General features: G+C 40.1%; 1 protein-coding gene across 1 annotated transcript in view; it reads right to left on the bottom strand.

Annotated features, from left to right (window-relative positions):
* Positions 1-4,570: 4,570 nt before the first annotated feature.
* Positions 4,571-25,806, bottom strand: part of LOC148163632 (patched domain-containing protein 3-like) — a 69,645-nt gene continuing 48,409 nt past the window's right edge. Inside the window, 5 exon segments of the mRNA XM_088025514.1 lie at positions 4,571-6,078; positions 9,154-9,299; positions 20,488-20,609; positions 21,569-22,169; positions 22,385-22,602. Coding sequence (XP_087881640.1) covers positions 4,571-6,078; positions 9,154-9,299; positions 20,488-20,609; positions 21,569-22,169; positions 22,385-22,602 — 2,595 coding nt within the window.

Raw genomic sequence — 25,806 nt, 5'->3', positions numbered from 1 at the left:
CGCCTGGGTGGCTCGGTCGTTAAGCGTCTGCCTTCGGCTCAGGTCATGATCCCAGGGTCCTGGGATCGAGCCCCACATCGGGCTCCTTGCTCAGTGGGAAGCCTGCTTCTCCCTCTCCCACTCCCCCTGCTTGTGTTCCCTCTCTCGCTGTGTCTCTCTCTGTCAAATAAATAAATAAAGTCTCTAAAAAATAAAATAACATAAAATAAAATAAAATAAAATAAAGGAAGCAAGGAAATTTAGTACTCAACATATATACTCTACAAGGTCCAACATCAAATACAAAAGTACTAGGCATGCAAAGGAGGAAAATATGACCCATAACTCTGGTAGAAATCAACAATGGTAAACAGTAGCTTGACTCAATGATGGCTCTCAATTATCATCACCTCCTGATAGTCATATCCTTTAGTCTCCTTGCACATTGAGTTAGAATGGGTTGGTATGACCAATAGAGTGCATTAGCGGTGCACCCTGTGACAATCTAGGTTAGGACAAAAGGACAATTGGATCCCTTGTTCTGGGAGAAGCCAGCAGCCACATCATGAGCAACCCTGTAATGAGGCCCAGATGGAGAGGAACTGAGACCTTCACAAAATAGGCAACCCAACTTGCCATGCCCATGAGTTAGCCACCTTGAAAATGAATCTTCTTCCCGCTCCAGTCAAGCGTTCGGATATATGCATCCCCAACTGACGTCTGAATAATCTCACGAGAACTGCAAGACAGTGCATCCAATCAAAGCCATTCCCCAGTTCCTTAACCACAGAAAATATGAAAGACAATAAATGTGATTATTGTTTTATGCTACTGAGTTTTGGGATAATTTGTTAAGGAAGAATAGAGAATTAATATAGACATTGGTACTGCTACTATTAACAAAACCCCCAAAATGTAGGAGTGACTGAGCAAGTAGGGAAAAGCTAGAACATCTTAAGGGGCCTTTAGTGAAAGGCAAAAGGCCTTGAAGTTACTATTAACGACATTGTGGCCCTTGAGGAGGCTGCCCCGGAGGCAGTAAGTGAGAAGAATATGATTGGAGACTGGGAAAAAGAGAATCCCTGCTATATGGTGGCAAAAAGTTGAGAGGCACTGTCGATACGCACAATACTGTGGTATCGTGGGAACTAGAAAAGGCACTGAATCAGCTGGATGATTAAACTAAGAATCTTTTCGGGCAGGAGGTTGCAGGTGCAGTCTGACTTCCTTTTGCAGTTTTTTGCACAACGTAAAGGACAGAGAGAGAGAAGTTAGAGAAAAAGTTGTTAAACACAAGCAACTGCTAGGTTTGAAAGCAAACAATGCTAAAATTAAGAAATGGCTCTAGGAAAAGATCAAATCCAAAGAACTGTTAGGAAAACATGGTCTAAAGATGAAACCAGACATGGCGGGGAGTGACGGCATCAAGATGGCAACACAGTGGTTCCCAACTGCTGTCCTCTTCACAAGAACAACTAGCAACTTTCCATAGGCAAGACACCATTTGAAAATCCCAGAACATGGGGGTAGGGCTGAAGGCCCCCCCCCACCCCAGAACACAGAGACTAAAAATGGATTGAATTAGAAGGCCGAGAGGAGCCCTTATACTCTGATTACATCACCCCTCCCCAGGTCAGCACAGGGAGGCACTGAAAGGCACCCCCCTCCTTCCCATCCCCAGGGCCTATCGTTTCTCCAGTGGGGGAAAAAAGAGCCCAAGATGAACATCTAGTTCTCCCAGCGTTGTGAGACATGCTTCCTGGAGGGCCCATTTGGGTCTTGCCTCACAAGGCTCATAGGAGAAATATATGAGGCTTGAACCCTGGGGATCAGATTGAGATGGAGGAGTTGGGGTAGGGTTTACAACAACTAGTGCTCAGATCTTGGCCAACAGCATTCTTCCTTGCAGGAGGAACCAAGTAGATATTGTAGCCAGTGGCTCTGCCCATCTGCAGAGCTGAGTTGGTGGCCCTGCCTGGCCAGGGAGCAGCTCAGGTTGATTATGTCCCCAGTAAATGAGCCATACACACCTTGGAGCCCATTCAATCCTTCAGCCTTGGCAGGAAAGCGAGCTCAAAGCCCTGCCTAATGCTGAATATAGCCTTCCGTCCTGCCAGAACAGGAAGCCTAACCAGAGTACCTGGGACAATGCATAGACAATCCTACAGACCCATATATAGTAGTAGCTGCACAGAGAGCCCAGCCAGTGGCTCTGCCGATCTCCAGAGCTAGCCAGTGGCCGGTTGGGTCAGGGAACTTGGTGGCAAGTTCTGCCTGATTCATGGACCCATCCGGCCAGTCATACCAGCCTTGGAGCCAGTTCTGTCACCACACCCAGGCAGGGAAGCAAATTCAAAGCCTGTCTACTGCAGAATATACCCCACAGTCCCGCCTAACCAGGAAGCCTAATCAGAGAACCGGAGAAGCTGTGGAGCCCATCCTACATGCTCTAACCCAGGAGCCAACTTAGCAAGTTGGAGATGAGAAGGATATGTGATTGGAGAGGGCTAGAAATTCACAAGTGAATTTTAAATTAAAAAAAAAAAACAAAACCTTTTGAGAAAAATTCTGTGCCCAGATGACTTCACTGGTGAATTCTACCAAACATTTAAGTAAGAAATTGTATCAACCATACATCATATATTTCAGAAACTAGAAGAGGACTATTTACCAGCTCATTCCCTGAGGGCAGCATAACCCTGTTATCAAAACCTGAGGAAGACATTATAAGAAAAGGGAACTGTAGACCAATATCCCTCATGATCATAGGAACAAATATCATTGACAAATATGACAAAACTAAGACACTAATATATGAAAACACTAATATGCCATGACCAAATGTGAGTCATCTTAGGAATGCAAGGTTGGTGTAAATACTAAAAAGTCATTCAGCATAAATTGCCACATTCTCAGATTAAAATAGAAAAAATAACATGCTAATCTTAATAGATGGACAAAAATTATTTGACAAAATCCAATACCCATCCATGGTAAAACATCTTAGCAAACTAGGAGAAAGGAACTTCCCCCATCTGATAGAAACAACTATGAAATACCTCGAGGTAATCATCATTTTTAATGATGAAATTTTGAACATTTCCTCTAGAGTTGGGAACAAGGCAATGAGATCTGCCTTTAGTGTGTTTTCCCACAGTTTACTGGATGTTTTAAGCCACTGCAATGAGTCAAGTAAGAGATAAAGATTATATAAGAAGAAATAAAATGGCCTTTATGTGACCTTTACATAATTGCACAGATAAAACCTGCTAAAGAAACTACAAGTATCTACAAGAACTGATAAATGAACCTAATAAGGTTACACAATATAATTTAGGTATGTTGAAATCAATTGTATTTTTATGTAGTAGTAAAAACAAAATGGAAAAGGAATTCAAATTTATTTACAATGCCATAAAGATAAAAATACTTGGAAAGTAAATCAACCTGAACCTATAAGATATTCCTGAGGGAAATTAAGGAAGACGCAAATAAATGGAAAGGTAAACCATGTTCACAGATTAGAAGATTCCAAATGGCTAAGATACCTATTTTCCCCCAATTGATCTGTAATTCACTATAACCGAGTCATGAACCCGGAAGGCTTTCTGATAAATTGACAAGTGATTCTAAAATTAGTATCTAAATGGGAAGAACCAAGACTAGCCAAAATAATTTGGAAAAGAAAAATGCTGGACCCATTATACAACCTAATTTCAAGATTTAATATAAAGGTTCAATAATCAAGGCACTGTGGTATTGGCTTTAGGATAGACAAACAGATCAATGCCCAGAAATAGAGCCACACATAAACTGTCAGCTGATTCTTTGACAGAGGTGCCAAATTAATCCTATGCTGAAAATGTAGTCTTTTTACTAATGATGCTGGAAAACTGAATGGGTAACTATTATGGAAAGATAATGAACTTCTATCCACACGTCTCAACAAATACAGATCTATGGATCATAGACCTGAATGTAAAATTAGAATTATGAACTCTGAGAAAAATCATAGATGGATTTTTTTGTAATCTTGGAATAGGCAAACTCTTCTTAGAGAGGACACAGAAAACACTGACCATTTTTTTATGATAAATAATAAATTGGATTTCAAAACTTTAAAAATTTCATTTTATCAAGATACACCGTTAAAAAAATGTATACAAAGCCCCCAGACTGGGAGAATAAATAATAAGTTATACTTTTACATATTAATGATCTAGGAAGTAGAATGAAAATAATATTCCATTTATATTATAATGCATAAAATATTTGAATTTCAGGCAGAAACTTCTAACAATGAAACAAAAGGAAAAAATAATTGGAAAGTCATACCTTATGAATGATTGTATAGACCGTAATAAAGATGACAACACTTCCTAATTTAGTAAAGATATTTTAATGTAAGCCTAATTGATTTTTCCAGGATATTTTCAATAACAGTTTAAATGAGATTTCCAAGCCAAGGAAACATGCCTTTGTTTTTAGTTTATTGACTATTTCTAATAGTGCACTGTTATCAGATTGGAGTGTGACAATCAGGAATTTTATAATTGGTCTTTGATTTGTTGGTGGATATTCAAACAAACCTTCAAAAAAAAAAGGTTAAGAATACTGGAATAAAAATTAGGCCATGAGCAGCCCCAAATACCATAACAAGAAACATCATCTTAAAAAATGTCCTGAAGATGTATGCTTTAGCTGCAGATAAAACACACACCCCTATTACTGTTGAAAGTGCACTTTGTAACAGTGGGTAGCCTAGCCCATACACTGCCTCAATTGCTTTTCGGTTTACTGACGGCTTAGAGCTGGAAACAAATGCCTAAGAAATGTGTGCAGAAAAATCGAAAGAAAACCCTATGCAAATGACAAGATTAACCATGGATATGGAATCGAGACTGACATTCCAGAATGCCAGGAGACCCGTTACTCCCACAATCGCAGAAGCAGTAGCAAAAGTTACCCACAAGGAACACAGTGGATGAGGAATTAACAATAAGGAAACAACGAACATAGCGGTTGATGCAACAATGACATTTCGAACAGTGTTTTCCAATACGGGGGTATACTGATCAAAATATACAAATGCCTGGTTATACACCATTAGGGGGATTTCGCACTTTTCAGCTCTGCTTCGTAACTGGGATAACACCTTCTTCTCATTGGCTGAAGAAGAAACACCCACGGTCTGAACGAAGCCCCGGGAAGAAATAATTTCATATGACGATGAAATATTAGTATCAGACACAAAAAGTGGAAAACGTGTTAAAAAATTGGGCAAGCCGTTCATAAAAGTGTCCTTATCATTTACATCTTGCTTGCTGTTTTCCATATACTGCACATACTCTCGTAACCAAAACTCTGTGAGATTTTTATCTACATAGTCACTGTTTTCCAAATCTGCCAGACATAGTTCCAGTTTTTGCCTAGCATCTTTATCCCAGTAGTCAAGAGTTTCAGTAACAACAACCATAACCCTGGGACCATAATCCAAAAAATATTCTTCTTCTACATTAAAACATGGTGTGATGTAGGAATCGTCACTTGCCAAATTTCGAAGGTCTAAACCTTCCTGCACTTGGAAACACCTATAGATACTACTTATGATGTACAAAATGTATATAAGCACTACAAAAAATCTGGACTCAGTGCTTGTGAGAAAAGGGCCAAAATAGTCTCGAAAGAACAAATTCATCAGATGGATATCAGTTTCTTGTTCATCCGGGAGAGAATCACATGGGAGACAGCAGGACCTTTTCAGTGAGGAACATTTTTGGTCAGCAGTTTCTGGCTTTTTCAACCAGCGTAGACAGACTCCTTCTCTTTTACCATCCAGAGCCATAAATGCTCCGAAACAGGTGATGTTATAGAAATAACAAAAGAGCAGGGTTGTTCCCGTATAGATGCAAAAGTATTGTATGGACCTGAAAGAGGTCATAATCCCTGTATAGAAGGCTAGGACGTTGGTGATGGTGGTGATTGTAATCGACACCGCCACTTTGGAATAGACACTGGACAGCCGCTGTTTTGTGTTATCCACGAGGCTAGTCTTCTGCCAGGCAGAAATCATTATGAACATATCGTCAACCGCAACACCTGTTAAAAGAGGGAAACAATCTTCATGCATATTAATACCCATTAAAAACTAAACACATAAACTCAAACCATCTTCTTTGTCCATCTCTTATAAGGGGTCTTATTTATCTTGCCCAATCTGTGCTTTGAAACTATTTTCCCAGTTGCTTTCTCTGGTTGCCTCTGAATCCACCACAGAATTCACCCCTTCCTCTGTAACAACTCTGCTTTGTACGTACTCCCGTTATTTGTACATAGCACAGGATGCTCTACTCCTAGTCTTTATGTAGGGTGTTTTAATGACGAGTCAGGAAACTGTTGTGGGTGTTAGTCGAAGTAGAATTAGCAGCATATCTTTGATTCCACTGGATTACTTGAGAGACCATTTTCCCTCATAAACCATTTTTTAAATTTTTTATTGTTATGTTAATCACCATACATTACATCATTAGTTCTTTTTTAAAATTTTTTTATTGTTATGTTAATCACCATATATTACATCATTAGTTTTTGGTGCAGTGTTCCATGATTCATTGTTTGTGCATAACACCCAGTGCTCCACGCAGAATTTGCCCTCTTTAATACCCATCACCAGGCTAACCCATCCTCCCACCTTCCTCCCCTCTAGAACCCTCAGTTTGTTTTTCAGAGTCCATCGAATCTCATGGTTTGTTTCCCCCTCCGACTTACTCCCCTTCATTCTTCCCCTCCTGCTATCTTCTTCTTTTTCTTTTTTCTTAACATATGTTGCATTATTTGTTTCAGAAGTACAGATCTGTGATTCAACAGTCTTGCACAATTCACAGCGCTCACCATAGCACATACCCTCCCCAATGTCTATCACCCAGCCACCCCATCCCTCCCACCCCCCGCCACTCCAGCAACCCTCAGTTTGTTTCCTGAGATTAAGAATTTCTCATATCAGTGAGGTCATATGATACATGTCTTTCTCTGACTGACTTATTTCACTCAGCATAATACCCTCCAGTTCCATCCACGTCGTTGCAAATGGCAAGATCTCATTCCTTTTGATGGCTGCATAATATTCCATTGTGTATATATACCACCTCTTCTTTATCCATTCATCTCTCGATGGACATCTTGGCTCTTTCCACAGTTTGGCTATTGTGGACATTGCTGCTATAAACATTGGGGTGTACGTACCCCTTCAGATCCCTACATTTGTATCTTTGGGGTAAATACCCAGTAGTGCAATTGCTGGATCTTATGGTAGCTCTACTTTCAACTGTTTGAGGAACCTCCATACTGTTTTCCAGAGTGGTTGCACCAGCTTGCATTACCACCAACAGTGTAGGAGGGTTCCCCTTTCTCCGCATCCCCGCCAACATCTGTCGTTTCTTGACTTCTTCATTTTAGCCATTCTGATGGGTGTGAGGTGGTATCTCATGAGGTTTTGATTTGGATTTCCCTGATGCCGAGCGATGTTGAGCACTTTTTCATGTGTCTGTTGGCCATTTGGATGTCTTCTTTGGAAAAATGTCTGTTCATGTCTTCTGCCCATTTCTTGATTGGATTATTTGTTCTTTGGGTGTTGAGTTTGATAAGTTCTTTATAGATTTTGGATACTAGCCCTTTATCTGATATGTCATTTGCAAATATTTTCTCCCATTCTGTCGGTTGTCTTTTGGTTTTGTGGACTGTTTCTTTTGCTGTGCAAAAGCTTTTTATCTTGATGAAATCCCAAGAGTTCATTTTTGCCCTCGCTTCCCTTGCCTTTGGTGATGTTTCTAGGAACCTCATAAACCATTTTATACAGATGCCCAAACACATCAAGCCAACATTCTGTTGCTTAAAATATAAGCTGGACTTATCTGTTCTACAGTTAGCATCTAACTATCAATGTGGTATGATTTGAGAGGGACCACATAGTTCTCTCTCTCTCTCTCTCTCTGTCACACACACACGTACACACACACACACACACACACACACACAGAACCGTTCACACTCCCGTGAATACACATACTATCCAATCCTGGTTTACATTAAATCAATTATATACACCTTAACCATAGTTGTTATTGGCTGTGGGGGGTACTGAGTGACTAAGTATAGCTGTGGACTAGACATCCAGTATACAGCTCATCACTGTCTCCCCTGGGAAACCAAATACTACTACTTCCAAGTTCCTTGCTTCCTCAAATATAAACACCTTTGTTTTCTCATGCTTATTATAAATTCTGAAAGTACAGGAAAATACAGAGAAAAAATTTGAGCAACTGTAATTCCACCCTTCATTTTTACATATCTCCATCCAGAATTTGTCCTGTACAAATACGCCTGTACAACTGTATCTCTCTATTTTGAACACCTTGTTTCATAACCGGCATTTTTCTGGTAGAGGTTTTAGGTCTTATATGTACCTTATAGATCTTATAAGTCTACCTCTTTCTAAGGACTGAATAGGATTCAAAATCTTAATATGTTACATTTGAGTTGCCCAATCCCATGTCGATAGGGGATTAGATGGTTTTCAAAACATTCCTGTTCTACATAATGCCAAAATGAACATAATTTTTCTACTTTTTAAGCACTTGTCCAATTACTAGGACAAATGCCTAGAAGTGGCATCAGTAAGCCAAAGCCATTCCCTGTTTAATTTTTAAGTCTTTTGATTTGTTGCAAAACTGGACTAACAGAAGGGTGTACCAGTTTATCATTGTCCCGTAGCAGGATGAGTGTTCATTTCCATACAACCTTCCTTCAATCTTGCTGACATTTATTAATCTGGTAAGAAAACAAGGTGTCTCACTTTTGGTTTAATTTTCATCCCTCAGTTAATTGAGAGAGCAAATTATTTTTTTCTTATATTTCCGGGGATTCATATTTCAGACTTTTGGGGTGTGAACCGCCTGTTCATGTCCCTTGTCTGTGTTTTTCCATCTGGGGTACTAGACTTCTCTACCTCTAAGGACATAGAATTCAATTTGACTTTCTTTTTCCTGTCACCTCATTTTGGATCTATAGAGCCACTTAAATTTAATTATTTTGCTTAATCTAACCTAAACTCCTTCCCTTATCTACCCTGCACCCCCACATTTACAATGTGTAGTCTCAACGTTTTGTTTTACTCACCCAGAATAAGAAACGGTGAATTTGCAACTATGATCACAAATGGCACCCCAATGTACAACATCAGGCCAAAACCGCTCACCACTGCCAAGGCCGCAGAAATCACTCCAAAGGCTGCAGCTCACGTTTTGTTGCGTACACAGTCACTCCTGTAAATTTGGAGAGAAAAATCATGGGATCTGTGGTGGTAGCTTCTATACTGAAATTCCATCGGTTTATAGCATTCTCGACTTGGACACCTGGTCAGAAAGCTCTTGGGCAATCATTCCCATACCTGTCTACTGGAGACCTTTAACTCCCAGGCACGATCCCAGACCAAGTGGGAAAAAGGAGAGAGGGAACAGAGAAGTTATCTGTGCTTTTGCCAAACTTCCTGGGTGATTCTTCTGCAGCTGAGCAAGCACTACTCCCCACTGACTGGTAGCTGAGAACCACAAAGATACACTAAAGCACTCCCGATGGTTAATTCCACTCTGCTCTTCAAAGGGTGTCAATGGAATACAACAGCAAAGGGAGGGCAAGCTGTAGCAGAGAAAGTACCCATACCCAGTGCTCTTTTCACCCAACCCTTGACCCCAGCTAGCCATAGATGCAATCCTAAATAACTCCTGTATTTCAGAGCCAGGTTCAATATGCATTGTGCTTAGCAAAATGTAGAAAGACTCCTCCTAAAACATTTTCAGGATTCTTGTCTACTGCTGAAGTGCGCTCAAGAAAAGTTGCTACTAATTGCAAAAGAGTTGGAAATGTAGTCCATTTTGAGTAACAAAGATGTGCCTGTTTCCCAGAAATGAGAATATATAGACAGCATTTTAAAGTATGGATTCAGTACTTGACCTACCCAACAACCACAACATGACATTTTTTAAAAAGATTATTTATTTATTTATTTATTTATTTATTTATTTATTTGTCAGAGAGACAGTGAGAGAGCCAGGGAGCACAAGCAGGGGGCATGGCAGGCAGAGGGAGAGGGAGAAGCAGGGAGCCTGACGCTGGACTCGATCCCAGAACCCTGGGATCATGATCTGAGCCAAAGGCGACGCTTAACCGCCTGAGCCACCCAGGGGCCCTCCACATTACATTTAAAAATATTGACAACCATCTCTGGTTTTATACCTCACTTGTTTGTTAACCACTTCAAAACAAATGACTGATACTCGTCTCTAGATATTTTTAGGAAGAGAGAGAAACGAAGTTTGGATTGAAAACTAGGAGTCCACTATGGAAATGGAAGCACTGATTCTAACACAGCAAGAACACGACTAAAGACCTTTTACTGTTGTAACAATAAAGTAGCTAAACTTTCTTATTATGAAAAAAAAGGTCTACGCCATGGCTGTATTTCACTTTTTTTCAGCCCACCGGCGCTAGGAGTTAAATTCAGGGCCCCAAATCAACCACATACGCAAAATTCCAGAGCAAAAGTAAATTGCTTTGTTAGAATAAAATTTGACTATAATGAATACTTTCTTCAAACACTACTGGCTTATAGCAGTTTAAAAGAAGAAAGTAACAAAGATGAACTCTGAAATCAGAAAGATTAAGGAGGATAAAAGTTACATATGACATTTATTTCCATTCCTTCTTTCAAGTTTCCGGATTTTTGGGTGTGAATTTTTCAGATGGGGGAGTATGACTTTACTTTGACTAGTTGCTGAGTTGACTTTCTCTCAATGACCTTTATTTTAATGTTCAATAGGCAATGGAAGAAAAGATTTGAAAGTGGAACACTGTAGGAATTTGGTGAATATACTTGCAGATATTCCAGTCCCCCAGAAGGATTTTGCTTTAAGCAGTTTATCAGAATGACCTAGGAGAGTCTTAGAACTTTAGATTTCCTGGAACCTAGCTATGCAGATCCTGATTCAGTAGGTTTGTAGTGAAGCTGCTGAGTCTCTGTGTCTAAAACTTTCCTCATATGATTGCAGTGCTCAGGCCGATTTGGGCATCACTGGCAGCAAAATGGCCAATCTTCTGAATTTTTTATTCACTTAGCCGAGAAGGGCTAGATTAGAAATTACTGCCCTTAGAAAACAATCTGTATGGTGAGGGTTACCTTCCTTGAAAGGTAATGATGTCTCCCATGAGTAAACAATAATTTAGAGTGTGTTTGAGAAGGGAAAGATTTTCCCCAGATTGTTTCAGAAACTGATCTAATATTTGGGGTAAGTTTTGTCATTTCCAGAATGTTAGACAATTCTGAAATAGTCTAGAAGCTCAATATACCACTACTTGCTGTAGAATAAGGTTTAAATTAGAGCATAAACTTGAAAAAGTCTTGCTATTGTTCACATGACTTCACTACAAGACAATAAACATAGAACCCTAAAATGTGTTCAAGTAAGGGTTCGGGGGCGCCCGGGGGGCTCAGTCGTTCAGCGTCTGCCTTCGGCTCAGGTCATGATCCCAGGGCCCTGGGATCGAGCCCCACATCGGGCTCCCTGCTCCGCGGGAAGCCTGCTTCTCCCTCTCCCACTCCCCCTGCTTATGTTCCCTCTCTCGCTGTCTCTCTCTCTGTCAAATAAATAAAGAAAGAAAAATCTTTCTTAAAAAAAAAAAAAACACGGGTTCTGTGTGAGGCAAATGCATGCATGCAAGAAATAACCTTCATACGTAAGTATCTGACACAAACAGGATAGGCAATGGCTTAGGGACTGTCTAGGAGGTCCTGCCCAGAACAGAGAGAAGAGATTCTCAGTGATAACAGAGGGGTAAGAGTGGGAGATGTCCAAGGAACTTACAAACACATTCTTGGGGGAATTAGTTTTATTTTCGAGCCCAGAGAAGGCTTGAAATTGAATTGAATCATCGAACTGAACCATCATGGCAGCATCTGTACCTTAAGAATTTTCCTGCTCCCTTTCCTCTTCTCCCTGGGCATGCTCCAACCCAGGAGGCAGCTTAGCAAGATGGAAAGTAGGGAGAGACGTGATAGAAGAGGGCTGGTGAGTCCCCTTTTTCCCCATTAAGGACTATCCCGCGCAGCCTGCTCTGGCTAAGAGTGCTGGGGGGAAACTTAGCTTCAAACCCAGTTACCCCTCTTGATTATTACATGGACACTGGCATTTTAATTCTGAATGGACCGTTTTGTCTTACCTAAGAATGACCACAAAAGTCATAGGACCTGCCTGAGTTTTCGGGTGACAGAGGAAGAACTTGCTCGACCTACAAAACTTAAAGGGAACAAAGGGAGACCAAAATAAAGTTGCTGTATGTTTATACCTCATGAGTCCCATGTGTTCAGTATGTTGGTTACATCCACATAAAGTCTTCAAAGAGACATAAATATAAATCATTTTCTAATTGCCTTTGGTATAAGATTTTCTGTATTACTGTCCATAATCATCTGTTGTTGTTTTTTTTTTAAGATTTTATTTATTTATTTGACAGAGAGAGACACAGCGAGAGAGGGAACACAAGCAGGGGGAGTGGGAGAGGGAGAAGCAGGCCTCCCACGGAGCAGGGAGCCCGATGCGGGGCTCGATCCCGGGACCCTGGGATCACGACCTGAGCCGCAGGCAGATGCCCAATGACTGAGCCACCCGGGCGCCCCTGTCCATAATCATTTGTGAAGAGAAGCAAGAATTGATATAAACTTGTAGCTTCAGAACCAACTATCTAGTTGAAAACTCTAGTTGAAAACTTTCTCTAGTAGAAAACTTGTACCAAACCAGTTGTTGGTACCTTGTAGATTCCACACTAGTTTAACTTTTTTTTTTTACTCTACCGACTTTAACAAGACTGAATTTTGTCTTTTCCCCTCCCCATTCTTTCTCCCTCTCTCCCTCCCTCCTACCCTTCCTCTTTAGTATTTTGGTTTGTTTGCTTTCTAGGGGATGTGGTCTTTCTTTCCAGAATAACAAAATTGTGAGATAGTTTATTGACTCCAAAGAAGTACCCACTGTGGTTAACTCCCTTTACCTCCTGGGGCCTCATTTTTCTCTACTTTAAAATCTAGAGAGTTAAATGATATCATTTGTTCGCAAACCAACCTATGCATGAGAATCAACTAGAGAAGTTTTTGAAATATAGATTTCCTAACTGAACCCACAGAGACTTCGTTCAATAGGGCAGGACCTCAGAATATGTGGGTTTAGAGATCTCTCTGTGACTGCTGTGAGAATCACTGGAATGATATAATCTGTGGGGTTCTTTCTACACCTCAATTCTTTTGTTTTGCTGATATTTTTCATATTTTGGCTGACTGATCACAAGAGCCCAAGTCAACCCTAATGCCTAAATAACAATTTTTAAGTGCTTAACAAGGTAAACCCACATCAGAACAATGAAGATACCTAAGTCAGTTAAATTAGAGATTAATTTTTTTATATACTTAGAAGTGCTAGTTCAAGCGTATAACAGAAATAAGGACTTGTTTAGTTCTATCAGCATATCTGCCTCCAAATGGAATAATTAGTCATAGTTGGCACAATATGTAAGATAAAAAACATACGCCAAATCAAACAAAACTGGCCACAATTTCTTTTTTTCTTTTCTTTTTTTTTTTTGAAGATTTTATTTATTTATTTGACAGAGAGAGACGCACAAGCAGGGGGAGTGGCAGGCAGAGGGAGAGGGAGAAGCAGGCTCCCTGCTGAGCAAGGAGCCAGATGTGGGGCTCGATCCCAAGACCCTGAGATCGTGACCTGAGCTGAAGGTAGCCGCTTAACCGACTGAGCCACCCAGGTGTCTCTGGCCACAATTTCTTTATTTCTTTTTACTATTCTCTCTGATTCCACCTTATGGCTAATCGGGAAAAAAGTTTAAAAAATAAGAGTTTAGTGCTGGACGTCAGCAAAACCTGGAGTAGGAATTTCCAAGTCTCATCACCCCTCCCAAGCCCCAGAAATATAGAAAAAGAAGCATATATTTTCAGAATTCTGTGAACTCTGAAAAATAGTCAAAAGCTTACAACAACCAAGCAAATGTTGACTAAAAGAAAAGGTGGGGGAGCACTTCAAACTAGTAGGAAGGTTTTATAGTGAATTTACATGCCCTGTCCCTCTCCCTCTCCAGTGTGGTAGAAGTCATAAAGTGGCAGATGTGTTAAAGTGGCCACAGGCTCAAGGTGGCCACAGCGTTAAGGCAGTGGCAGTCTTAAAGCCGTAACAGCTCATGTCACCAGTATGGAAACAATTCCCTGTTTCTGGAGGAAGCAGAGCAGATCGTATTCCTAAAACATTTTATGTCTGTTCTAACATGTTTGGGGGCTACCTGAAAGACTGATGCGAAGCACTCCTCTGTTTTGTCTAACTCAACTCAGGTTGAGAAAATTGGAAATGCCACAAGTTGAGTTAACAAACCTCAAGTGCATAGAGCAAAAGATAACAGCTCAAAAATACAAAAGACCGCTTGTGGCTAAAGATGAGTAGCATTTCTCTGGGAATTTAGGACAGTAAAAAGCACTCAGGTATACTGGGGAATTTCAAAAGTTACTCAGGGCAAGATGTATGCTCAGAAAAAACCTGAGAAGACCCTAAGCTTTCACCTAGGGCTGATCCCTAGGCACAGTGTAAGCCTTGCTAAGTGCTGAAGGAGGGTCCAGGCATAGAACCACTTTGCAAAAAGTGGGAGAGCCCCTGGCATCCAAGGAAATCTATGTCAAGACACTAGCTAAGGCGCCTGGGTGGCTCAGATGGTTAAGCGTCTGCCTTCGGCTCAGGTCATGATCCCGGGGTCCTGGGATCGAGTCCCGCATCGGGCTCCCTGCTCCTTGGGAGCCTGCTTCTCCCTCTGCTTCTCTCTCTCTCTCTCTCCCTCTCTCTCTCTCCCTCTGTCTCTCATGAATAAATAAATTTAAAAAAAAAAGACACTAGCTAAACACAAGCTAAGGTACAGAAACTTCAGTGACTACAAAAACAAGAATTACAGTCTTTACAATAATAGTTTGAGAAAATCACTAAGAAAATGGACTACTGCAGACTTAAATAAACACATTAAAAAACAACAGAAAACTCTAGGGAAGGGGGAATCTGATTTCCAGTTACTACGTTATGACAGCCAAATGCTCAGTTTTCAACAACAACAACAGCAAAAATCACAAGGTATACAAAGAAAGAGGAAAGTGGCTCAAAATATGTTTGAAACAAAATAAATCAACAGAAATAATCCTTAAGTAAAGACAGAGATAGGACTTAACTAAACAAACACTATAAACACTGTTCTAAATATGCTGACAGAGCTAAAGGAGAACACTGATAAGGAAATTAAAAAAAAGTTTGAATTTATAATAATAAATTAAAATAATGTTACATTTAAGATTTATTTATTTGAGAGAGAGCAAGAGAGTGAGTGGGGGGAGGGGCAGAGGGAGAGAATCTTCAAGCAGACTCCACTTTGAGCACAGAGCCCACTATGGGACTCAATTTCACCACCCATGAGATCATGACCTGAGCTGAAACCAAGAGTCAGACACTTAACCAACTGAGCCACGCAGGCGCCACCCTATTTGTGTGTTTTTGAAGTTAAGCTGGTATCAATTTAATGTAGATTGTTTAAAATTTAGAATTATATGAATCTCCATGGTAAGAAAATCTCACAAAATCATTGCCAAAGGAAATGACAAGAGACTCAAACAGCTCACTAGAAAAATGGAAACTAAATATTCAAGAGGCATAATGGATAAAATGAGGGACAAAAAGCTATAAGATACACAGAATGCAAAGAGCCAAATAGCAGAAGTCTTTTCTTGTCAGCAGTTACTTTAAATATAAATGTATTAAACTCTCCAGTCAAAACGTAGAGATTGACAAAATGGATAAAATAACATGATTCAACTATCTGCTGTCTACAAGAGACTCACTTTAGATCCAAAGACATAAACAAATGGAAAGTTAAAGGATGGTGAAAGATGTTTCATATGAATAGTAACCAAAGGACAGCTGGGGTGGATATACTAATATGAGACAAAAGAGATTTTATTTTAAAAATGGTTAAAAGAGACAAAGAAGGACATTATATATTGATAAAAAGGCCAATTCATCAAGAAGATAGAAAAACTACAAACATACATGCGCCACCAATAGAGACCCAGAATACATGAAGCAAATATTGACAGACTTGTAGAGAGAAATAGGTAGCTCTACAGTAATAGTTGGAGAATTCGGTATACCATTTTCTTTTTTTTTAAAGATTTTATTTATTTATTGAGAGAGAGAATGAGAGAGAACATGAGAAGGGGAGGGTCAGAGAGAGAAGCAGACTCCCCGCCGAGCAGGGAGCCTGACGCGGAACTCGATCCCAGAACTCTAGGATCACGACCTGAGCCAAAGGCAGCCACCCAACCAACTGAGCCACTCGGGCACCCCAGTATACCATTTTCAATAATAAATAAAACACCTAGGCAGATAATCTATAAGGAAACATAAGAAATGGACAACACTATAAATCAGTTAGACCTTACAGAGATATATAGAACACTCAACCCAATGATAGCAGAATTCTCAAGTGCACGTGAAACATCCTCTGGAATAGATCATATGTTAGGTTACAAAATATGTCTGAAAATATAAAAATATTGAAATTACACAAAGCATCTTTTCAACCGGCAATGGAATGAAGCTCCAAATCAATAATAGAGGGAAAACTGGATAATTCAAGATATATGGAAATTAAACAACTAATGGGCCAAAGAATAAATCACACAGGAAATTAGAAAATACTTAGCAACAAATGAAAAGAAATACACAGTATACCATATCATAATTTACTGGATGTAGCAACACCAGTGCTCACAGATAAATTTATACTACATTAAAAAAAGAAAAAGGATCTTAAATCACCTTATGGTGATTTCTAGACATTCTGTAGAAATAGAAACAAAACAAAACCCAAAGCTAACAGAAGGAAGGAAATGAAAAGATTAGAATAGAGAAAAATAAAACTGGAATAGAAAAACAAAGGAGAATGAACAAAAGTAAAAGTTGGTTATTTAAAAAAATCAACAAATTGACAAACTTTTATCTAGAGTGACGAAAAAAAAGAAGATCCAAATAACTAAATCAGATATGAAAGTGAAGGCATTACTACTGATTTTAGAGAAATAGAAAGGATTATAAAAAATACTATAAACGACTTACACCAACAAATTAGATAACCTAGATGAAATGCACAAATTTCTAGAAACTCACAAAAGACCTAAACTGACTCAAGATGAAATAGAAAATCTCAACAGACGTGTAACAAGTAAAAAGATTGAATCGGTAATCAAAAACCTCCCGACAAAGAAAAGTCCAAGACCAAATCATTTCACTGGTGAATTTTACTAAACACGTAAAGAAGAATTAACACAAATCCTTCTCAAATCCTTCCAAAAAATTGAAAAGGAAGGAACACTTCCTAACTCATTCTATGAGGCCACATTACACTAATACGAATGCAAGACAAAGACTACAAGAAGACTACGGATCAACATCTCTTATGAATATGGATGCAGATATCCTTAATAAAATTCTAGCAAACCCAATTCAATAGAACATTAAGAGGATTATACATCATGACCAAGTGGGATTTATCACAGCGATGCAAGAGGGGTTCAACATGGGAAAATCAATCAATGTAATACACCACACTAATAGAGCAAAGGATAAAAAGCACATGATCATCTCAATAGATGCAGAAAAGGCATTTGACAAGATCTAATACCCATTTATGATAAAAAAAAAAAAACTCAAGAAACAAGGAATAGAAATGAACTTCCTCAAAATGATAGGGGCATTTATGAAAACTGCAGAGCTAACACTATAGTCAATAGTGAAAGATTGAAAGAGTTCCCTCTAAAGTCGGGAACAAGATAAAGGTGCCCATTTTCACCAATGGCATTCAACACTGAAGTAGAAGTGCTAGCCAGAGCAATGAGATAAGAAATAGAAATAAAAGGAATTCAAACTGGAAATGAAGAAGGTAACTATTCCTTTTTACATGATTACATGATCCTATATCTGAAAATTCCAAAGAATCCACAATCAAACTAATAGAGTTAATAAACAAATTGAGCAAAGCTGCAAGATACAAGATCAACACACAAAAATCAGTTGTTTCTATTTGTGTGCAATCAACAATCCATAAATGAAATGAAGAAAGCAATTCCATTTAAATAGTGTCTAAAATAATAAAATATTTAGAAATAAATTTAAACAAGGAAGTGAAAGACTAAGAATTACAAAAATTTGGTAAAGAAACTAAAGAAGACCTAAATTAATGGAAAGAAATCCTTAGTTCATGGGGAGGAGGACAGTATTGTTAAAATGTCAATCACACCTAAAACAACCTATAGATTCAGCACAATCTTTCTTACAAAATTCCAATTGGCCTTTTTTCTTAAGAAATGGAAAACCCAACCCTCGACTTCCTACGGAATTGCAAGGATCCCTGGATAATCCAAACTAATCATGAAAAAGAAGAAAAGAACTGGAGGACTCTGATTTCCACAACAAAGCTACAGCAATCAAAACAGTGTGGTACTAGCAAATCAACAGACTTGTAGGCTAATGGAATAGAATCGAGAGTCCAGAAATAAACCCATACGTCTACAGCCAATTGATTTTTGACAAGGATGCCAAATCCAACCAACTTGGAAAGAACAGTCTCTTCAACACATGGTACTTGGACAACTGGATTTCCTTGTGTGCAAGAATGAATTCCATTTGTGAGTAGAATGACCTCTACTCACACCATATACAAAAATGAACTAAAAGCTGATCAAGGGCGCCTGGGTGGCTCAGTTGGTTAAGCGACTGCCTTCAGCTCAGGTCATGATCCTGGAGTCCTGGGATCGAGTCCCGCATCCAGCTCCCTGCTCAACAGGGAGTCTGCTTCTCCCTCTGACCCTCCCCCCTCTCATGTGCTCTCTCTCTCTCATTCTCTCTCTCTTTCAAATAAATAAATAAATCTTTAAAAAAATAAAAAAAATAAAAGCTGATCAACAACTTAAATATAAGAGCTAAAACCATGAAACTCTTAGAAGGAAACACAGGGAAAATGTGCATGACCTTGGACTTGTCAATGGATTCATAGATATAACACCAAAAGCATAAGTAGCAAAAAGAAAATGATAAAAGATAAATTGGATTTCATCAAAATTAAAAAATCCTGTGCATTAAAGACATTATCAAAAAAGTGAAGAGACAGTACATGGAAGTGGGAGGAAATATTTACAAGTCATGTATTTTTTTTTTTTTTTTTTGAGAAAGAGAGAGATAGCAAGAGTGTGAGCAGGGGAGAGGGGCGGGTGGGGGGGGAGAGAAAATCTTAAGTAGGCTCCACACCCAGCACTGAGCCTGATGAGGGGCTCGATCTCACAACCCTGAGATCATGAGCTGAGCTGAAACCAAGAGTTGGGACGCTCAACCAACTGAGCCACCCAGGCACCCCTAGAAATCCTATCTCTGATAAGGGTTTAATATCCAAAATACACAAAGTACTCATCAACAGCAGGACTCAACAACCGAAAGACAAATAACCCAATTAAAAAATGGGCAAAGGACTTGCATAGACATCTCTCCAAAGAAGATAGGCAGATGGCCAATAAACGCATGAAAAGATACTGAACATCATCAGTAATTAGGGAATTGTAAATCAAGCCACACTTTGCCACTACTAAGATGGCTATAATCAATAAAACCAAAAGTAACAAGTGTTGGTGAGGATGTGCAGAAATTGGAACCCTTATACATTGCTGGTAGGATATAAAATGGGGTAGCCTCTGTGGCAAGCAGTTTGGCTGTTCTTCAAAGAATTATCATACAACTCACCAATTCAACTCTTAGGTATATACTGAAAGGAATTGAAAACAGGAGCTCAAATAAATATTTGTCCACCAGCATTATTTACAATAGCCAAAAGGTGGAAACATTCCAAGTGCCCATCAACAGATAAGTGGATAAACAGTGCTGTTTATACACGATGAAATATTAGTCAGTCATAAAAAGGAATGAAGTTTTGATGCATGCCACGTCATAGCTGAACCTTGAAAACATTGTGCTAAGTGAAATGAGCCAGTTACAAAAGAACAAATATTGTATGATTCCACTTATATGAAATCTCTAGAACAGGCAAATTCATAGGGATAGAAAGTAGATGAAGGTTAACCGGGACTGGGGCCGTGGAGGGTTACTGCCTAATGCTTACACAAATTCTGTTTGGGGTGATGGAAAACGTTCAGAAACAGATAGTTGTGACGGTTGCATGTTGAATCTAATTCAACGGCTGACAGTGTGAATCTGATTAATGCCACTGAAAAATGATTGAAATGACATATTTTATATCTTTTATATGTATTTCATCGCACGCAAATAATTTTTAAAAAGAGTTAAACAACCAGTAAAGCTGTTTTACCTGTAGCATGATGCGATTGCAAATAATATGATTAGCAGGTACGCCAAGTGCAACAAAGGGATCACGTTCGTAGAAGTTTCTTCAAATTCCAGTTGTCTAGAAAGTGACGTGAAATAGACCACCTGCCACAAAAATATACCCAAGTAAATAACTTTTCACTCCAATATCTGTGTGTGTTACAAACACTACTGAAACACTATAGCTTATTCATTGAAACAACAGGTTAAAATTTAGCAAAAGATCAAAATATGTGAACTATGACATTAGAATAAAGAAGGCAACATAGATTTGCTTCTTCCCGCAAATCCCTGGCATGCTTTGCAAAGTTTCTTGCAAAAACCCGAAGTTTGACACTCCTGACTATACAAAATCTGAGTTCTGTATGAGACCGTGAAGTCATTAACAGCCACAGAAAAGTGTCACTTTTTCTAAATTTTATTAGGTTGTTGTCTTTTACTATTTTAATTGCATTGATATTTCAGAAAGATCTAGCATCCAAAGGCTTTTTCTAGTAGTTGTCTCACTTTGACCAGGCTTATTCACAAGTACTAGTAGGCTTGCTGGCCCAACGTTACCGAATAGTTAGCATGTGCCTGGCACTATGCGATCACTTACTCAGAAAATGCTAAGCTAGTTCTCTTTTCAAAAACAGCATGGAACTTCTGCTTAAAGGTGGTTTTTATTTTATTTTATTTTATTTTTTATTTCAGTGAAGTCCAAACAAGTTTTAGGGGGCTCCCCCAAACAGCAGAGACTTTAACTAAAAGTAGAAATTTCAAAGTCATTTGACTAGGAACCCTGATGGTCAATGTCTGTACGGAACAGACCTATGTTGAGGATGTAGGATTTGTGTTTTCTACCAGAACATTACCAAGGATTTAAGATTTGTGGCATTCTTTAATGTGTGAGATTAAGGACTCTGGACTCTGGATTAAGTACCAAATAGAGTAGAGCACTCCCAGCTTCAAGCCAAGGACTCCCTCAAATAATCAGGGAGTGCTACTGCTATGATCCTTGGAAGGAGTGTCCTTATTCCTCCCACCTTCTCCTGGCCTCCCTATCAAGCCCAGCCACCAGGTACCTGGATCTTCTTCAGGGCCAGACTCGTTTCGATGTTGCTAAATTGGTTCAGGAAATGGATCAACCACATCTTGCTAAGCTCGTTGATCTCTCCATCCTCAGTCTTCAGGTAGTACAGAAGCCGCATGGCTTTGGCTTTCACGAGTAACTGGTTCCTTCCCGTCCTCTTGCCTAAAAGGGTTCCTCCAATGGTGCCGGCCAGGGAGATGGGCTGACCTGTTTGGTTGAAGATTGGGAAGGTGATGTGTCTCAGGTCGAGGTTCTTGTTCATTTGCCAGGCAGCCAGGAGTGGGTTGGAGGGCACGCAGAGGCCCTGGTTCTTAGCGCACACCTGACTGTAGCGGATCTGGGTTCCGTTTTCCTCTGTCACATACAGATCCTGTACCACGTCCTTCAGTTTACCAATTTCCTCTAGGATTTCTTGTTCTAGCAGTGAGGCCGTGTTGGAGACTGCCAGAATACAAGCAAAATTGACTTCGGTGCTCTTCCTGGAGATGAAGAAGCGGTAAGAGTCCTTGCCGGTAACATGTCCCTGCACAAAGCGCCGCTCAGCCTTGGCCGGGCTCCCTATGGGGGTGTACTTCTCCTCGAGGTTTTCTTCTAAATCCTTGGGCCAGGGGCGCCTGGGTGGCTCAGTTGGTTAAGCGATTGCCTTCGGCTCAAGTCATGATCCTGGAGTCCCGGGATCGAGTCTCACATCAGGCTCCCTGCTCAGCAGGGAGTCTGCTTCTCCCTCTGACCCTCCCCCCCTCATGTGCTCTCTCTCTCTCTCACATAAATTAAAAAAAAAAAAAAATCTAAAAAAAAAATAAATAAATCCTTGGGCCAGTAAATCGAGCCAGTGCCCAGAGCGGCCGTCAGCAGCATGGGTGCCAGCAGGAAGATCCAGGGGTGCGAGCCCACTTCCCACCCCAGCCTTCCGAAGGCGCGGGAGAGGGGCGCCTCTAGGCAGTCGGTGTGGCAGCGGGGTCTCTCCGACAACTGATTTTCTGACCGGGGAGCCGGCCGACTTGAACGTCCCCGCACTGACACCGACTGGGAATGGGACGCTCAAGGGACTGCATGCTCTGCCATGAAGCCCAGTTCAGCTGTGCTTCCCGCCTCGCCTCCGCCTCGGGCCAGGCCTCTGGCACCACCGTGGAGGGACTAAGGCTCATTTTCAGCAAGGAAAAGCAACGTCCTCAAACTGGACAGCTGATGAGACCGCAGCTACTGGGGGGAGTAACGGCTTCCTGGAGAAATTCTACCGGAGTCTGTTTGACTTCCGGCAGTTCACGCCGGGAGCCTGGAGGCGTGGTTGGGGATCACGTTTTTTGTTTTTTGTTTTTTTAAGATTTGTATTTATTTATTTGTGAGAGAGAGAGAGAGTACAAGCAGGGGGAGCAGTAGAGGGAGAGGGAGAAGCAGGCTCCTCACTGAGCAAGGAGCCCGATGTGGGACTCGATCGCAGGACACTGGGATCATGACCTGAGCCGAAGGCAGATGCTTAACGACTGAGCCACCTAGGCGACCCAGGGATCACGTGTTTTGACCCATAGCCTCACTAGTCCCAAATTTGTCTGGGGCATGCCTGTGCCCTCGGGAGTCTAGTTAACACAGAAACACTTCCTAAAGGTGAGTAAGATGCGTGCCTGTTCTACAAGACTTACATTTTATTGGGGGAATTTGGTTTGTCCACACACACACACATGCACGTGTCCTAACCTTTCTGGGATCATCCAGTAACACAGTTATTGGCTAAGGTGAACCTGGTACACTTACTTTATTATTTTTATTAACTACAAAGCTAAAATAGACATTCGCCTTGTAAAAGGTTAGAAGTCAATATGTAGAATGAAATGTGAGTGTTTATCTTTGGTCTGTTCCACAGTTCCCAGGATGGAGGGACCCCTGTGTTCATGTCACCTTTTTTATGAAAGTCCTCACCTACCTTTTAACATGCAGGAACGGAAAGGCAGGTGGTGAGCGGTTCCTAGAGTTAGGAGAATTGCTTGCCATGTTTTCCATAGTTGGCAGTCACCTAGCATTAATTGTGATTGTGTTTTTCTGTGGGGAGTTATGGCATTTTACCGAAATCTCCAGATTGTAAGAATACCAAGGCCAAGAGTTTAAGGAAGATACCTTTAACAGTATTTTAAAGGAGAAAGTAATAAGAGATACTGTTAAGTTGGCTTTACAGAAAGTCATTGCTTAAGAGTGACATTAATAACCACAAGATGGCACACATTTTCTATTGAATTTTTAAAATTTTTAAAATTTTTTTATTTTTTAAAGATTCTATTTATTTTTTGCCAGAGAGAGAGATCGAGAGAGGGAACACAAGCAGGGGGAGCTGCAGAGGGAGAAGGAGAAGCAGGCTTCCCGCTGAGCAGGGAGCCTGACATGGGGCTCGATCCCAAGAGCCTGGGATCATGACCTGAGCCGAAGGCAGGAGCTTAAGGACTGAGCCACCCACCTCATTTTCTATTTTAAAAAAAGTTAGGGTAAATGGGACCGAGGATTCCTTTTCTCCTTTATCTGCACGTTGCAAGTTCTAGTTATAGCTACATCTGGAGTTTATCCTTGGTGTGCTATAAATCTAGAGGCACCTGTATCACATTTAAATGGAGGAACTGATCTGGAAATTCCATTTGTTAAACCATATCTACATTATGGAGAGAAATGGCTCAGCTGGTTTCCTAAACATTTAGGATGTAATGTTAGAGGGAGGGTGTTCACAAGTATTCTGTAATGTGCAAAACCAAACACAGGGCCTCTTACTGCCCATCTTTATGGTATTTCTTTAGCACAGCATCAGCGTGTTATTTTTTATTCTCAAAACACAACATTCAAAACAAAATTTCTACAATTGCTCATAAATCAGCCACTGTGAAGTACTAAATTCTTTTTTTTTTTTTAAAGATTTTATTTATTTATTTGAGAGAGAGAGAATGAGAGACAGAGAGCATGAGAGGGAGGAGGGTCAGAGGGAGAAGCCGACTCCCCGCTGAGCGGGGAGCCCGATGTGGGACTCGATCCCGGGACTCCAGGATCATGACCTGAGCCGAAGGCAGTTGCTTAACCAACTGAGCCACCCAGGCGCCCGAAGTACTAAATTCTATAGAAAAATATGTACCTCAAGGTTTGATTTTATCGAGTTTTTTCATTCTAGTTCATTGATTCTAGATTACGTAATTTTGCTAATCTAGTTATCTAGATTACTAATGTTTGTGTGGGTTTAGAATGTCAATAAAAAAAACCACTAATAGTTGTTCCCCACCGGTTTTACTGTATTATTCCATAAAAGGAATTTGGCACTTTTAAAATGAGGTCATCTGCCCTATTTGAGTCGTGAAACCCTTTCTATTGGTTTCAGAGCTCTAGACTAATCCAAGTGCAGCTATAACATGGCCTAGAAGTCACATGTCTTAAGTGACAAGTCTCTGAAGTTTCTTCCTTTCAATTCAGACAACCCTCTGGCCTTAATCTGAGAATGGTGTCTACTTTGTCAGGATAGGATTCTCCATACTTTATAAAATACCTTCTGGATGAGAAGGGAGTGGGTATTGGGAATTCAAGAATACAGTTTAGAACTTAAAATTTTATCTAGTATACTTCTTACCCATCTTCAGTCTAGATAAAATGAAGCAGGCAAAGCATTACCTTTTCTTTTCTCTTACACGTTGATTCCATTTTCTTCTGTTCCCCAGTCCCTTCTCAAGCCTGTCCAATTTTTTTTTCTCTTCCCCCTGTTTCTCCTTTTCTAAGTCCCATTCTCTCAGGTTAGCCAAACTGACTTTGGCATAAATAAAGGGCAGTTGCCCATTATTTTTTTATTTCTTATTGAAAAATTTTTTTTGCCATTTTTATTTATAGGATGCTTCTCTTTTAAGTCTGTATTTTAGTTACTTGATAATCTGTTTCCCACACTTGAGTATGAGCTCCTCAGACACAAGGACTGCATCTTGTTCATCCCTGTGTTTGATACTCAGAGGACACTCTAATGTTAGTCATAACTTAGGTGGTCCTGCTTGTGTTTCCACAGCTCTAGAAATGATATAATTCAAATACGGCAGACACAGGGCTGAAATATATTCTGTGGATCCCATAGGGACTGCTCAGATGCCTGTGTTGTAACTGAGACAGCAGGTATTTTTTTGCATCTTTTCACCTGCCCTATCTTAAGCTTTTTTCCTTTTCCTTTCTGGAATTAAAACAGTATAGCCATTCCTCCTAACTCGTATAATAATCTGTCACAGA

The sequence above is a fragment of the Eumetopias jubatus genome, unplaced genomic scaffold (genome assembly GCF_037043125.1).
Source record: "Eumetopias jubatus isolate StellerSeaLion01/CBP00866 unplaced genomic scaffold, mEumJub1_p1.0 scaffold_8, whole genome shotgun sequence".
Taxonomy (NCBI): domain Eukaryota; kingdom Metazoa; phylum Chordata; class Mammalia; order Carnivora; family Otariidae; genus Eumetopias; species Eumetopias jubatus.
The sequence above is the reverse complement of the archived record's forward strand: the minus strand, read 5'-3'. Positions and strand labels throughout refer to the sequence as shown.